Source organism: Vigna umbellata, chromosome 6, assembly GCF_029865625.1.
Source record: "Vigna umbellata cultivar VRB3 chromosome 6, Vumbellata_1.0, whole genome shotgun sequence".
NCBI classification, from domain to species: domain Eukaryota; kingdom Viridiplantae; phylum Streptophyta; class Magnoliopsida; order Fabales; family Fabaceae; genus Vigna; species Vigna umbellata.
The window spans coordinates 9,205,378-9,220,233 of NC_142170.1; the positions used below are offsets into that span (position 1 = coordinate 9,205,378).

The 14,856-nt window shown below is 30.4% G+C and overlaps 1 protein-coding gene across 4 annotated transcripts; it reads left to right on the forward strand.

Annotated features, from left to right (window-relative positions):
* Positions 1-3,584: 3,584 nt before the first annotated feature.
* LOC124820985 (homeobox-leucine zipper protein HDG2-like) lies at positions 3,585-10,652 on the forward strand. 4 transcript variants are annotated; one of them, XM_088092726.1, is made up of 13 exons: positions 3,585-3,916; positions 4,457-4,680; positions 5,227-5,495; positions 5,697-5,814; positions 5,898-6,086; positions 6,508-6,963; positions 7,147-7,248; positions 7,378-7,578; positions 7,812-7,986; positions 8,113-8,384; positions 9,538-9,633; positions 9,737-10,113; positions 10,197-10,652. In XM_088092726.1, exons 2-12 carry the CDS (start codon positions 4,576-4,578, stop codon positions 10,100-10,102), a joined length of 2,349 nt encoding a protein of 782 aa, XP_087948852.1. In that variant the 5' UTR covers positions 3,585-3,916; positions 4,457-4,575; the 3' UTR covers positions 10,103-10,113; positions 10,197-10,652. The 4 variants fall into 4 exon arrangements, with proteins under 4 accessions (XP_087948852.1, XP_087948855.1, XP_087948853.1 ...); XM_088092729.1 differs by having other exon boundaries at positions 10,207-10,652; XM_088092727.1 differs by having other exon boundaries at positions 9,737-10,109.
* The last annotated feature ends 4,204 nt before the right edge of the window (positions 10,653-14,856 follow it).

Genomic DNA, 14,856 nt, shown 5'->3' on the forward strand with positions numbered 1-14,856 from the left:
CTCTATTTTTTTTTAAATATATAATTGAATTATAAATTAAATTATAAATTGGTCTATAACATTACATGTTTTAATTAGGAAAGAGTTATTACCTAAAATAGTTCGTCATTTGTTATTGTAGACATTAATTGCATGTGTTAAAAAGAAATCTAGATTCTAATTCACAATTTTTTAATTTTTAATTTATAATAAAAATTATTTTAAATCTTAATAATTTTGAGTTTATAAATTAGTATTTAAATTAGTAGATGTAATAATTAATTATTTTTTTATCTCTAAAAGTAGATGTTTAATAATTTTCTTGTATTCAATACATTATCATAATAATTTAATTCCACAATTAATAACATAATCTAACAAATAACTTACTCAACACTCACACAAGAAATGTTGACCTAGGAATAGAACTACTTTAACCCAACCAATTTGAAACAGAAAATATCAACTTTATTCATAATTATTCGCATACAAAACTCTCACTCAAATCATTATTGACTATCAATTGTAACTAAAATTAAAAATTGAAAAAAATACTATTTTCCTTATTTTAACTTTTCTTATGCTTAAAAATTATAAATGTTTAGCATCTTAAGAATCTTGAATAATCATTCTATATTTATATTTTTGAAGTGATGAATATAAAATTAATACAATTTTTATTGTTATTGTACGGAATAACAAGATTCAAAGTTTTCTTTATTAAAAATTAAATGTTTTTATATATTTTTAGTATCTTTATTAAATCATTAAATGTTTTACAAACTTAAAACATTGAATGGCTTTGTACTTAAAACATTTTAAATGCTTTTACACTCGTAAAGCATTAATGCTTTATTAGGTAAATAAGAAGATATGCAGGATTATATAATAAATTTGTAATTAGTGTGTTTTGTTTTTAACAATACTTCGTCTTTTTAAGTGTATTAGTTTTTTTTTTCACTAGTTTTTTCAATCTTAAAATAATTTTAAAAGATTTACTGGGAATACTTTTTTTAGTTCTTTTATTTCAATAAATTTCATTGTATTTTCTTTTTTTGTTGTTATAACAAATTTTTCTCTTTTCATATTCGCAAAATTAAGTAAATTAAGGGTACAATTAAAAAATACATTTTATTTTGAAATTAAAAAAAATATTATTTAAAAATCAACATTTTAAAATGAACAATGATGTTTGAATACTCAGTTTTTATATACAATAATTTTAAAATAATTAGTCTTCCATTTTTTATAATTGAATGATACTAACTCATATTTGAATATTTAAAAATATGAAATAAAATTAGCTCATGTAAAATTAGTTAATTTCTCCCTCTTTCTCTAAGACCTTTTGTAGTAAAATAAGAAATATAAATACTAATAATTATATTTTTTAGTAAATGATACTTTTTTTACTTTATACACATATTTTAATTGATGATATATGACTTTTTAGTTTTTGACCTTTTAAGTAGTCAGGTTTACCATTTTTTCTATTTCTAAGTCATTCTAAAAAAATATATTTATGTATACATATACAAGAATTGAAATAAAATATATGAAATATTAATACAATATTCTTTATTTTGGAAGCGGTGGATAGAGAATAAATACTAGTTTTAATGTTATTGCACAATTTAATAAAGCTTAATGTGTTTTTTAAATACTATTAAAAGCATTAAATGCATTTTGGTATTTTTAATATTTTCATTAAATATTTATTTAATAATGTTTTATCATGAATAATTGATAATGTATATAAATATATATAACATCCATTTAATATTGAATATAGTGTAGTTAATGCGAAACACAATTTAAAATAAAACTCCTACTACTTATATATATATATATATATATATATATATATATATAATATTTTTGTGTTTTTTGTGCATAATAAAGGTTCATAAATTGGACTATGCTTTTTCTGATTTGCGCGTCACAAATGTTTTCGTGGAATTTATTATATTTATGTTGAACACTTTCATATAAATGCATTATATATATACATGTTTAGCAATTGTTCAAGTGCTAAATACACTGTACAATGTGTTACAGAACCTCTTTTTATATTTGACAACGATGTTCTATGTTGTTGAATTGAAAGAGTTACAATAATAGCCAAATCATTATTGATCATCAACTATGCTTGATTCATTTATTTCACCAAATGTATTTCGGTTACTCTTTGTACTTAGACAAGATACAAACTACGCATTTGTAGTATGTATATGGATACGAACATACATACATTAATTTATATGTATGTATTTATATATATAGTATACAAGATTAATATGATTCAAATCATTTTGGAGAAATTACCAGGTACAATCAATTAAAAGAAAAAAAAGAGTCTACGAACAAAATGGAAAGTTTCTTGTTCCAAAAGGACACTACCATCTGTTGGAATATATGTGATGTCATAACATTTCAACCTGTGGAAAAAGAATCAAAGGTAGAATCAAGGTAGTCCTCAACGCCATTACAACGGATGATGTAATGCAATTAACAAATTATCAAGTCACGGATCATGGTCATTTATTTAATAAATATGAAATCCTGTAATACATGGTTACGTACAAATTATGATATTTAAATAGTCCTTGTTGCATTTAAAACGATAATTACCCACAGAAAAAAAAAAGATGAAACTATATAAAGGTAATTTATCCCCAAGTTAATTGACTTTGGAATGATAATAACGTGCAACACAATCATCATGATTGGTTCATATGTAACATGGTCTTAAGTCATATTCACCATACTTATAATTAAATCATAATGTCTGCTACAATAAGCTTGTCTAGATATTATGAAGATTAATATGACAGAATAAAGAAGAATTGTTGTTGGAAAGTGAAGGAAAATATCATCCAATTTATTTAGAAGATAAAAAAAAATAAAAATTAATTACAGTAGTTACAGAGAAAGTTATTATACTGTTATTAATTCAATTTGTTATAGCAGAAGATATACAAAGATGTACTTTTTTGGAGCTGAAACAATAATAACACAGAGTACGATTAACTTTTTAATTTTATCCTATCCCTAACCAGTTACCATTAATTATAGTTTGTGTGTGTATGAACGATCTTTTCATTAATGCAGCACAGAGGTGTAGGATAACCAAGTCAACAAAATTTCTTACAACATAACATGCAGATGCGTTTTCAAAATCCAGGCTAGCATCATCTCTTTGTGTTCACACGTCAACACACTTTTTCAAAAATAAAGAAACAAACTTTACAATGAAGGTATCTCCATAATGAAAACCTTCGTCTTGGTTCATACATATGTCTGTGTTTTTACTGTAACACAGTATAAGAGAAAATCAGAATTAGAAGCTGAGCAAAAGTGTGTAGTGTTACAGTATCTATGGTAGAGTATGTGAGAAAGTAAATGGAGTGTATAGAAGCAACAGAAGGAAGTTTGGTAGCCGTCATTTGTTGCACCATCTACTCTACGGAGGGCAAAAAAATTACTTGCAAAACAAAAGAAAAATGTCACTCTCTCTCTATCTTTTTCTTTCTCTCTCATTCACTAGCAATTACACCTCTTTGGCTCACCATTAAATGCAATTGCACCATCTCAATGCCCTCAGCAATAACTCATCGCTGCCACATTTTCTCCATCTGTTTCCCTCTTTCTCATCCTCCTTTTCTTTACTCCTTCAATTCCTTTGTCTTCTCTCCTCTTCTTTCTCCCCTCTCACTTTCTCCCTTCAAACCAAGCTTTTTCCCATCACAACACTCATCAAGCTTTCTATACTTCCCACATATAACCAACTTTATTTCCATATCTTCTTTCTCCAAGTCTTTTTCTCTACTATGTTTAAAAGGCTCCCTTTTTTGGCAACAAGCTTAGCCCCAAAGTAGATCTAAATACTCATCTTCTTCTACCTATAGCTATCGTCTCCGGCAGTCACCATCCACTGGTAAGTGCAGGAGAACTCCTGGTACATGTTGCTTTCCTACACGGTCGGTATATCATTCACGCCACTTCAGATCATTGTTTTGGCCACACCAAACTGTTCATACAGCTAGCAATTTTTTTTTTTTAAATCTTACTGTTTTTTTGTGCATTTGGCTGGCTAGGGTTGCTAGAATGCGAAAGGAACGGTAGGTTTGCCATATATATATATATATGTATATATATATATGTATATATATATATATATGTATGTATATATATATATGTATGTATATATATATATATATATAATTACTGGAAAGAAAAAGAAGGTTGGATGGATTCTCCTATATGTTTAGTTGATCCTTTTTTTTTTTCACTTTCGGATTCTGTTTGTCTCTGGTTTTGCAGTATGAGAAAATTTTTCAACACTTTCTTTCTGTGCATTTTAATGTGGCATATACACTATGCATTTAATTATTTATTTTTATTTAATATACATGCGAAGTCAGTTTCTGTGCCTGGGTTTTTTGGCTTATTATGTTAGCTTGTTTCCTTTTTGAAGTGAGCTTGTCAGAATCCAAGAAGAAACCCAACCTGTGAAATTTTTCAACATAAAAGCGTCTCAGAAGATCAACACAACACTGGACACCAGAGAGAATTGAATTCTCTAGAGTTTGAAATATGCCAGCTGGTATTATGATTCCAGCAAGAAACATGCCCTCGATGATCGGAAGAAACGGCAGCGTTGGTGGCTTTGGATTATCTTCGGGGCTCTCTCTTGGCCAGGTCAGTGTGCAACCTTCATCATTTAATGTCTTCAATAATCTCTTTTTTTTTTCTCTTCTTTTTCCTATTCTTTTTTTTTTTTCAATCTCTCGAATTTTGTCCCATTTTTGTCATAATTTGGTTCTGATTCTGATGCCAATTGATTGATGTGTTGGGTTTGCTCAAATTGACTTTATCCTTCAAAAGAGACCTTGTTTTTTCACAAGTCAAAATTGGTCTCAGTATGAAGCCAAGCCAGCTCAAACTCTCTCTTCTATCCTTCTCGTTATTCGTAAAACGCGTTATTCCTTCTCACTGTGTGAAGCTACTTGCTCACTTTCCCCAAAAAAACCATCAACCTAGTTAAAATCCCCGTGTTTTCTGCACAACCTCATACCAAATAATTTAAATTATTCCATCAATTAGTCCCCCTACCTATACATGTGAATTAGACACAAAGCCAAAAAGAAACATAAAAAAGTGTTCTTGTTGCTGCTATTTTATATATACCTTGTCTCTTTGTGGGTACTATACTGTACTATATACCTCGTATTCTTGTGTTGTTAGATTGAAAACCATAAGGGTCCAGAATCTCAAAGATCTGTAGAAATGTTCCAGCCAAACCTGATGGAAGCTGGTCAACTTCTCCCTTTGGACATGCCCCAGAACACTTCAGAGAGCGATGTCCCAAGAATCCGCGAAGATGACTTTGACAGTGCCACCAAGTCAGGAAGTGAAAACCAAGAAGGTGCTTCCGGTGAAGACCAAGACCCTCGTCCCAACAAGAAGAAACGCTACCACCGCCACACTCAACATCAGATCCAGGAAATGGAAGCGTAAGGCATCCAAAATACACTCATTTCTTTAATGTAATCTCATTGGGTACAGAACCAGACTCACAATCCTGTCTCAGTCTTACAAAACCATACAGTGGAAACTTAGGGCTTGAATTTCATCAGGACTTAAATTTGAGACTATTGACTAAACTGGAATGGATTTAGTGAGAGTTATTGAGATTAATTAGTTTTTTCTTTCAGGTTCTTTAAGGAGTGTCCGCACCCTGATGACAAGCAAAGGAAGGAGCTGAGTAGAGAGTTAGGGTTAGAGCCTTTGCAGGTTAAGTTTTGGTTTCAGAACAAGCGCACTCAGATAAAGGTACACTCCATTTTTAGCTTTTGTTTCTTTTGTTTAAAAGTAAAAAGGAAGAACCCTTTAAAGTGTGATGCTTTGTGTTACAGACACAGCATGAACGCCATGAGAACACACAGCTCCGAACTGAAAACGACAAGCTTCGAGCTGATAACATGAGGTTCAGGGAAGCTCTCGGCAATGCCTCCTGTCCTAACTGTGGAGGACCAACAGCTATAGGGGAAATGTCATTCGATGAACATCACTTGAGGCTTGAAAATGCTCGCCTCAGAGAAGAGGTATATTTGGGAACTGCTGCATGGTAGTTGTATCAAGATAGCAAGGACTATTTATGCTGAGAAACCTTTTCTTTGTGTATAAAATTAACTAATTAATATCACTCCATCTTACAATACCATAATAACAATAATAAAGACAAGGTTCTATCATTTACACTATTTGTTTAGAAAATATTTAAAAAATAATAATTTAACAGAATGTTACTTTCATAATTATTTGTAAAAATAAAAAATAAAATTAATTAAATTATTCAAATTAGCCGTTTGTAAACGCTGAATTAGTTTTTAAATAAGGTTTTAGACTTGCATCTTTTGTGTATGTGTATCTTACTTAAACATAAACATGATTGTGTTTCTTGAAATATTCATAATCTAGAACTTATTTTTCTTAATTCTTATACATGTCGGTGTTCATGTTCAGATTGACAGGATTTCTGCAATTGCTGCAAAGTACGTGGGGAAGCCTGTGGTGAGTTATCCACTTCTTTCTCCTTCGTCTGTTCCTCCTCGTCCACTTGAGCTTGGGATTGGAGGTGGTTTTGGTGGCCAGCCTGCGGGCATTGGTGGAGACATGTACGGTGGAGCTGCAGGAGATCTTCTTAGGTCAATCAGTGGACCTACTGAGGCTGATAAACCCATCATAATAGAGCTAGCTGTTGCAGCCATGGAGGAACTCATTGGAATGGCGCAAATGGGTGATCCTCTTTGGTTGACTACTCTGGATGGCACAACCACTGTTCTCAATGAAGATGAATACATCAGGTCTTTTCCTAGAGGAATTGGTCCTAAACCAGCTGGTTTCAAGTGTGAAGCTTCACGAGAAACTGCAGTTGTTATCATGAACCATGTTAGCCTTGTTGAGATTCTCATGGACGTGGTAAGTAAGTGTACAGAAGTGTACAGGGAGAATAAAAAACAAAACATAAGTTTGATTATGTCACAACTTATATGTGTAACAGTTTCCGTCTTATTTTATCTGACATTGTTGTACTTAGATATTCTCCAAAAAAAAATTAATATTTAGCTTCTGACTTGTTATATATTTTGTTGTGCTCTTAAGAACCAATGGTCCACAGTGTTCTCTGGCATTGTCTCGAGAGCAATGACTTTGGAGGTGTTATCAACTGGGGTGGCAGGAAACTACAACGGTGCATTGCAAGTGGTAATGTATTTTATACAATAGAGTGTCCCTTTCCTCCTATGATAGATAGTGAAACTTAGTACATTCAATTTGTTTGTCAAGGATTCATATATAAAAATAAAATGCACGTCAATTTATATTATTACGCAGATGACAGCAGAATTACAAGTACCTTCACCCCTGGTGCCAACTCGAGAGAGCTATTTTGTAAGATATTGTAAGCAGCATGGTGATGGGACTTGGGCTGTAGTGGACGTATCCTTGGATAACTTGCGACCTAGTCCCTCAGCCAGATGTAGAAGAAGACCTTCAGGCTGCTTAATTCAAGAAATGCCCAATGGCTACTCAAAGGTTAGATATAATATCATTAATAAATCATTGTAAGGAATGAAATTCATTGCATGTCTTTTCCATGTCTCACTCTTGAAAAATAAGATGTCCTTTTTTAACTTGTAAGCTTGTTTGAACCCTGAGCATGAATCATATCATATCCTTGAGGAATTATATATATAAGTCTTGTGGTTGCATTTGGTAAATGTTTTTGCTCTTCATGTGGCTTAACTTGAAGCTAAATTTTATCCTAGGTCATTTGGGTTGAGCATGTTGAGGTGGATGATAGAGGTGTTCACAATCTATACAAGCAGCTTGTTAGTTCTGGGCATGCATTTGGTGCAAAACGTTGGATTGCCACCTTGGATAGACAATGTGAAAGGCTTGCTTGCGCCATGGCAACAAACATACCCACAGTAGATGTTGGAGGTATATATATGTATATATATATCACGGAATTCATTTCACACACATTTCTTGTTTTTCTATTTTTACATATCAATCTTCTCCTTAATCAACTAATCAATCTTACAAATATTGTAATGTAATAATTAGTGATAACAAACCAAGATGGGAGGAAGAGTATGCTGAAACTGGCAGAGAGAATGGTTATAAGTTTTTGTGCTGGAGTGAGTGCATCCACTGCACACACATGGACAACACTCTCTGGAACTGGAGCTGATGATGTAAGGGTCATGACACGTAAGAGTGTTGATGACCCAGGAAGGCCTCCTGGCATTGTTCTCAGTGCTGCAACTTCTTTTTGGCTTCCAGTGTCACCAAAAAGGGTTTTTGAATTCCTCCGCGATGAGAACTCCAGAAGTGAGGTAACATGCATTACTTATGTGTTCAAACCAGACAATAATCATGCACCAATGATTTTCTTCTTGTCCAATGTTCTAGGCTGCATTATTGTCTGCTCATAGATTACTAGACATTGTTGTTCATTGGGTAAAATTGCCTAGTTTGGTGTGTGATGTATCTCTATGTTGATATATGTAGTCATAATATTTAGTTATCATACGTCAAGTTTCTAAACTAAGTTATTTCATATCAATTACTTTTAATTGCAAACATCCTTTTCAAAGGGCAGAAGACAAAGTGATGATCATGTAGACCATGAAACTTTTTGTTCATATTATTTTATGCCATTTTACATTTCACAAATTAATTTTATCTGATAGCCTATTCTAATCCCTTTTGTAAATTAAACTCTTTTTTTTTAACTTTTCCGTCAGGAAATTATTTTTTTAAAGTTTTTAGACTTTTGTATATGACCTCATGTTGTCCGTCTAAATTGTCTTAGTTTTTTTAATTAAGAAAGAAAAATACTTGTGTACACTCATATCTTATAAATAACAATTTGAGTCGGTGCAGTTTATATTATATTATAAAAAATATTATTTTTTCAAAACATTCATATTTGTTTTTATCTGAAATTGTCATATAACATGAAATTGTCATATTTTGAAGTACTATTTTATTAAAAAAGTAGAAAGAAGATAGTATATGGAAGATTGAGGGAAGATTTTTCAAAAGTAAAATTAGAAGTGACTGCAAAATGAACAAAATGGTATAAAATTCTAAAATTCTTTTTCCAATTATAAAACTAATACACAGATTTAAAAATAAGAGAAATGACATTCAAATGATATTTAAGAGAAAATATAAATTTAAAATATTATTTTGCATATGGAAGAATTACATAAACTTTATTATATTTATAGCAGTTTTTCTTGTTTATTCAACTGTGCACGGATTTGTAAATACTTTTTATAAATATTAATGAATCTGTTCTTGTTAATAAAAAAAATGATGAAATAAAATATGGAGGGATAATAGGTGTTGATGTATAAGATCTTTAAACATAATAATATCTATGAATAGTTAGTCTTTGGATTAATATTAATTATCTTTTTCATCTCACTGAAATTTGTTTATTTAATGATTCATCTAACTTTTTCAACCCTTTGAAAACAGTGGGATATTCTTTCTAATGGAGGAGTAGTCCAAGAAATGGCACACATCGCCAATGGAAGAGACACAGGAAACTGTGTCTCTCTACTTCGTGTGAATGTAAGTTTATCAGAGTCACATTGAAACAGTTTCCTTTTTCATTTACAGTGAAACTAAGTGAAGATTAAAGCAACCTATGTAATATATGTTTACAATGTTGCAGAGTGCGAATTCAAGCCAGAGTAACATGTTGATATTGCAAGAGAGTTGCGCAGACTCAACGGGTTCATTTGTGATATATGCTCCAGTAGATATTGTGGCAATGAACGTGGTTCTGAATGGAGGAGACCCTGATTACGTGGCCCTTCTTCCTTCAGGATTTGCTATTCTCCCAGATGGGACCACTGCACATGGAGGAAGCATAGGTGACACTGGAAATGGTGGATCTCTTTTGACTGTAGCCTTCCAAATCTTGGTTGATTCAGTTCCAACTGCAAAACTCTCTCTTGGATCTGTTGCCACTGTTAACAATCTTATTGCCTGCACTGTTGAGAGAATTAAGACTGCTTTATCTGGTGAAGTTGCTTGATCTAAGGGTAGGTAAGAACAATATGGTTTGGTTCTCATTTTCTTCTTTGCAATTAGTCTCTTTAATCTTATTAATGGTTTGTTTATTTGTTAAGTTGGATGCAGTTTAAGAAAAGGATGCATTTTGGAGAAATGGGAAGGTGTTGGAAACTTCGGCTTATAAAAAAAAGATGAGAAGTCAAGAGCGCACCTTGCATGATCCTTTCTTAACAGTCAAAACGAGAGGATTAAGGTTCGGGAATTGACTTCCATGGAAATAGTAAATGCTATAAGAGCTTAAAAATCAATGAAGACCATATACTTTTCTTCACCTTCCAAAAATGCTTATTTATAGTTAGCTTTCTCGTTTGTTATTATTAGGTTGTAGCTTTGAGGTAACCTCTCGTGTTCCTTCTTCGGTTGTTATTATTTGAATTTCAGCTCAAGCACCAACACTATAGCTAGTAATTGGGAAGCTTGAACCTTTAGTGTAGTGGTTAAATTATCACTATACTATATGTTTGATCCTTCTAAGATTTTCAAATGAATGTTTCTTCCAATTTGCCAAGCCATCTCCCATGTTCTTTTATTTTTGTATATGTTATTTTTAAGTGTTGAATAACCTTTGTGTTTTAGTTTATTTCAAAAGAAATGTAGAAATGTTTGAAGGATCAATCCATTGGAAAAACACTTCAGACTGACCCCTAGGGTTTCAATTATACAGTGTTTTGGAGAAGATAAAATACAGTGGCCAAAGTTCCTCTTTTTTAATAAGGTATATTCTTTAAATGCATGTGTTACATAAAAGGACAATTAAGTTAAGGAAAAAAGATTTTGAAAATACCTACAACTCATTATTACATAAGAAATTTATTTATTATATGATGGAAAAATTAATATTTTTTTATAATTGATCCAATGGATAAAGAGTTGTTTGAAATCTATATCAATATCCATCTTAGTTAACAAAAGTTCAATGGTGAAATTTAAACCAACTAAAGAATTAAGGCAAACAAAAAAAAAAATCCATTAGTCTCATTTTAATTTTTGTGGTAAAAAGTTTAGTAGGAGTAGTTAGGCAAGCTATGGGTAAAATTTTGCTAAAAGGGATGGAGATGAAGAAGAATGGAATAGATAAAAACATGCAAGAATTTATTGATGATACATTGTTTATTTGTCAAGCAAAAATTCAAAGTATTTTGGCTATTAAGAACATTATAGGGATTTGGTTCAAAATAATCCTACCTTTTAAGGTAGGACCAAATGATATATTAAACCTATTTTTAATTGTCATCAGGGTTCAAGATTAATTTTTTAAAAAATTAAAGTGGGGCATGAGTAACCAGCTCACTATAGAAATATTTTTAATTGTAAAATGTCTATTTCCTTTACTTACTTTGGCTTAATAATGGGAAAGTGCATTCTAGAATTGTATAATACAAAAGATTAGAAAAAAAAGTAGCTAATGTGTACTGATAAAATTAGTCATATAGCCTTACCATTATTTTATCTATCCTGTTTAGGACGTTAATAAAAGTGACGAAAAAATAAAAAGGAATTTAGAAGAATTTTATGAGATTAGGGATATGATTGCAGGAATATAATGGGTAAATTTGGATAATATATGCAAATCTAAATATAAGGGGACTTAGGAGTTACATACGAGAAAACATTTAATTCGGTCTTACTTACAAAATGAAAATGATAAATGTGAAAGAAATTTTGGTATGAAAGTAAGGGTGTTGGAGAAGGCTGATGAACATTATAAAAGGATATGTAAGATTGATGAGTAATTATTCTATGAAACATGTTAAAAATGATATGTATGAATTTTTTATTCTAAAGCTTTTGATATAATCACTAGGCCAACCACATTCCTTTCAATATAATTGATTTTGTTTTCCATTTATTTGCATAAGATGAAAGTGCCGGAAATTGACACATGGTTTGTTATGATCTGTACCAGGAAGGGCCGGGTGGTCGACACAAAATACCGTCCGCCCATTTTAATGCCAAAGGACCAACGACCGTCCGCCTTCCGCGATATTGGAGGCGGACACCCATATCACATGGGCGGACGTCCGCACGCCATTAACTGCCCAAATCACTAATCATCGTGGCTTAGGTAAATTAACCTGGTTTAGAGGTAAGTGGGGATTAGAAGCTATTGGGCTACTTTGGGCCGTGATTAACTTTTCACTAATCCTAAGCCCATAGCAAAAACTATAAATACAGGTCCATGGTGAGTGGTAGTTAGATTACATTGAATGCACATTTATTGCTGTCCTTGAGAAAAGCCATTGCTCTGAAACTGACTTTGGCATCGGAGAGTCTTTTGCAGGTCTCCGCCCACCAGGATTGAAAGGAGAGCTAAGACTTGGAGGAAAGATCAGCAACTGAGACAAGAGCGCAGGAGAATTGGGAGATCCGGAATAGCACAGCCCTACACATCCGAAACATGATCCATTATATTCGAACCAACTCACTGATCACACATCTCCCATATTATTTTGGTTATTTTACAATCAAAGAAGAGATGTTTAACACTTTTCTCACTTTTTGCAAACAAATAAGTAGCAGAAATATATAAATTCTACCCCTCACATTCAGAAAAACATTCCAATGCCTACTCAAATACATTGTAGACTGATATAAAAATTAAAATAAATAAAAGTAGTTTAAGTATTGTTATCTACTAATATTACCAACTAATATAAAATATATATTTATTAAAAATTTTGAAAAGGAAAAAGTAATATTTTTGTTTGTTGAGAAGTTTTATAGCTAATTTCAAAACTTGTTGCTTTCTAAAATTGGAACCTCAATCTGAAATGATGTGGAACCTTGAGGTGGATATGAAATACTCTTTTAAAAACAAAGTTATACTATGAAAAACCTAAATCACTAATGCATTATTCAACTTATATTTTTTAAACTCAGAAATATAATTTATAATTAAATGTATTTTACGAAAAACTAATAAAAAACATTTTAGGTAGGTTCTTACAAAAAAGAAACAGAGCGAACATTTAATTTAGGTCTGATAAATATAAATATAACCAAAAGGAGTATAAAATTAAATTCCTTCCGTCTCATTGTTAAACAACATTTTATAATCAAATTAAAAAAATCATTATATGTTTTTAATCAGAAGTTATGATTAATTAATTCAGGTATTTGACACTGTTTTAAAATTTGGCTCGCACCTTATACTAAAAATTAATTATACAATTGGCCTAAGTTACTCATTATATCAGAAATTAATCATAGCTAGAGAAATTAATCAACAAATTGTATGATATGGACAGATCATGAGATGTGTTTATTAAATACAACAAGAGAGACACACTCAAACATTAGGAAATTTTCAATGAATTAACTTACCATTCATAATCATAATTATTTAGTTGAACAAATAATTATAATTATAATTATAATTATATCTATCTATATATAATTTGATTATCTTCCGTTAATTCAAACAATATTAACTCATTAATTATGAATTTCAACTTATTGAGAAGATATTTATAGTTCTCCTCCAAATGATGTATTATGAGATGTAATCATCATTTGGTTGAAAATTTCTCCAATTAATGGAACTCTTCTTTTAGAAAATAATAAAGTTAAATAAGTTTTCTTGTCCAGTAATTTATCATGATAGAGAGTACCTACTGATTTTGACAATTGTGATTGATGATTTTAATGATATGTCTTGATTATATAATTTTTTTACGCTTGTTTAATATCTTTTTAAAATATTTAACTAATGTTCTAAAAATACTTAAAAAGTTCCTTCTTCTTTTTATATATTTTTATTTGCCATGGACTTGTGTTGGGCTTGAAACGTTGGAAATTAAAACCAACTTTGCTTTTCGCACCTCCTGTGTTAATAATACGCTTTCTTTCCATTTCCGTCATGTTCAGTTTTTCTGTGTTCTATGAACTAGTTTATGAGGAAATCTATTTCTGAATGTTGGTATAAGTTTTTTAGAATTAGTTTCTTGAAATATTATAATTGTACAATTTAAAAGCGAAAAAATAATTTTAGGTGTAGGTGGAGGTTCTAGACTTTAATTTGCAGAAACTCTATTATGGAATGTATATATATTTTTTGTGTGTTTACATATCATAATGTATTTACAATAAAATTAGATAAGAAGTGACTTTTTACAATACTATCTTTTATTTTTTTTTATCACGTAGAATGGAAAAGAGTGTGAAAAATAATCGTCAGTGTATGAAACTGTGAAGGTAGAGTAATGAGTTATAGAATGTTGGGATCAGTTCTAGAACATATTCTGGAAACCAATGCATAATATGGAACTGATTTCATATATATATATATATATATATAATTAAGAATAGAACTTATTAGAAAATAAGTTCTTTGGATTTATATATACAAGCTCAAATACAAGTGTTACGCATTTTTTTAAATATTTATAAATTATTTACATTTTAAAAATGGTAATTAAAAAGGGAAAATTGAAAAACATAAGAAATATATAATTATAAATAAAATAAATTTTAGTTATTCAAGTAAAAATATTATAAGTAATATTGTGTAAATAATTTTATTATTATGAGTAATTATTTAAATATAAAAAAGTAATTATAAGGATAAAAGAGTAATTATTTAAATTTAAAAAATAATAATTAAAATTGTAAAATCAGAAAAATAAAATAGGACACTAAATAAGTGTATCCTTAGGTTAGTTTATATATATATATATATATATATATATATATATATATATATATATATATATATAT

What these genes read in the sequence shown, in the direction of transcription:
- LOC124820985 (XM_088092726.1), top strand. Translation starts at nt 4,576, where the DNA reads ATGCCAGCTGGTATTATGATTCCAGCAAGAAACATGCCCTCGATGATC. An exon ending in ACAAGCGCACTCAGATAAAG is followed by an intron (nt 5,815 to 5,897) that starts GTACACTCCATT and finishes TTTGTGTTACAG; the next exon opens with ACACAGCATGAACGCCATGA. An exon ending in ATGAGAACTCCAGAAGTGAG is followed by an intron (nt 8,385 to 9,537) that starts GTAACATGCATT and finishes CTTTGAAAACAG; the next exon opens with TGGGATATTCTTTCTAATGG.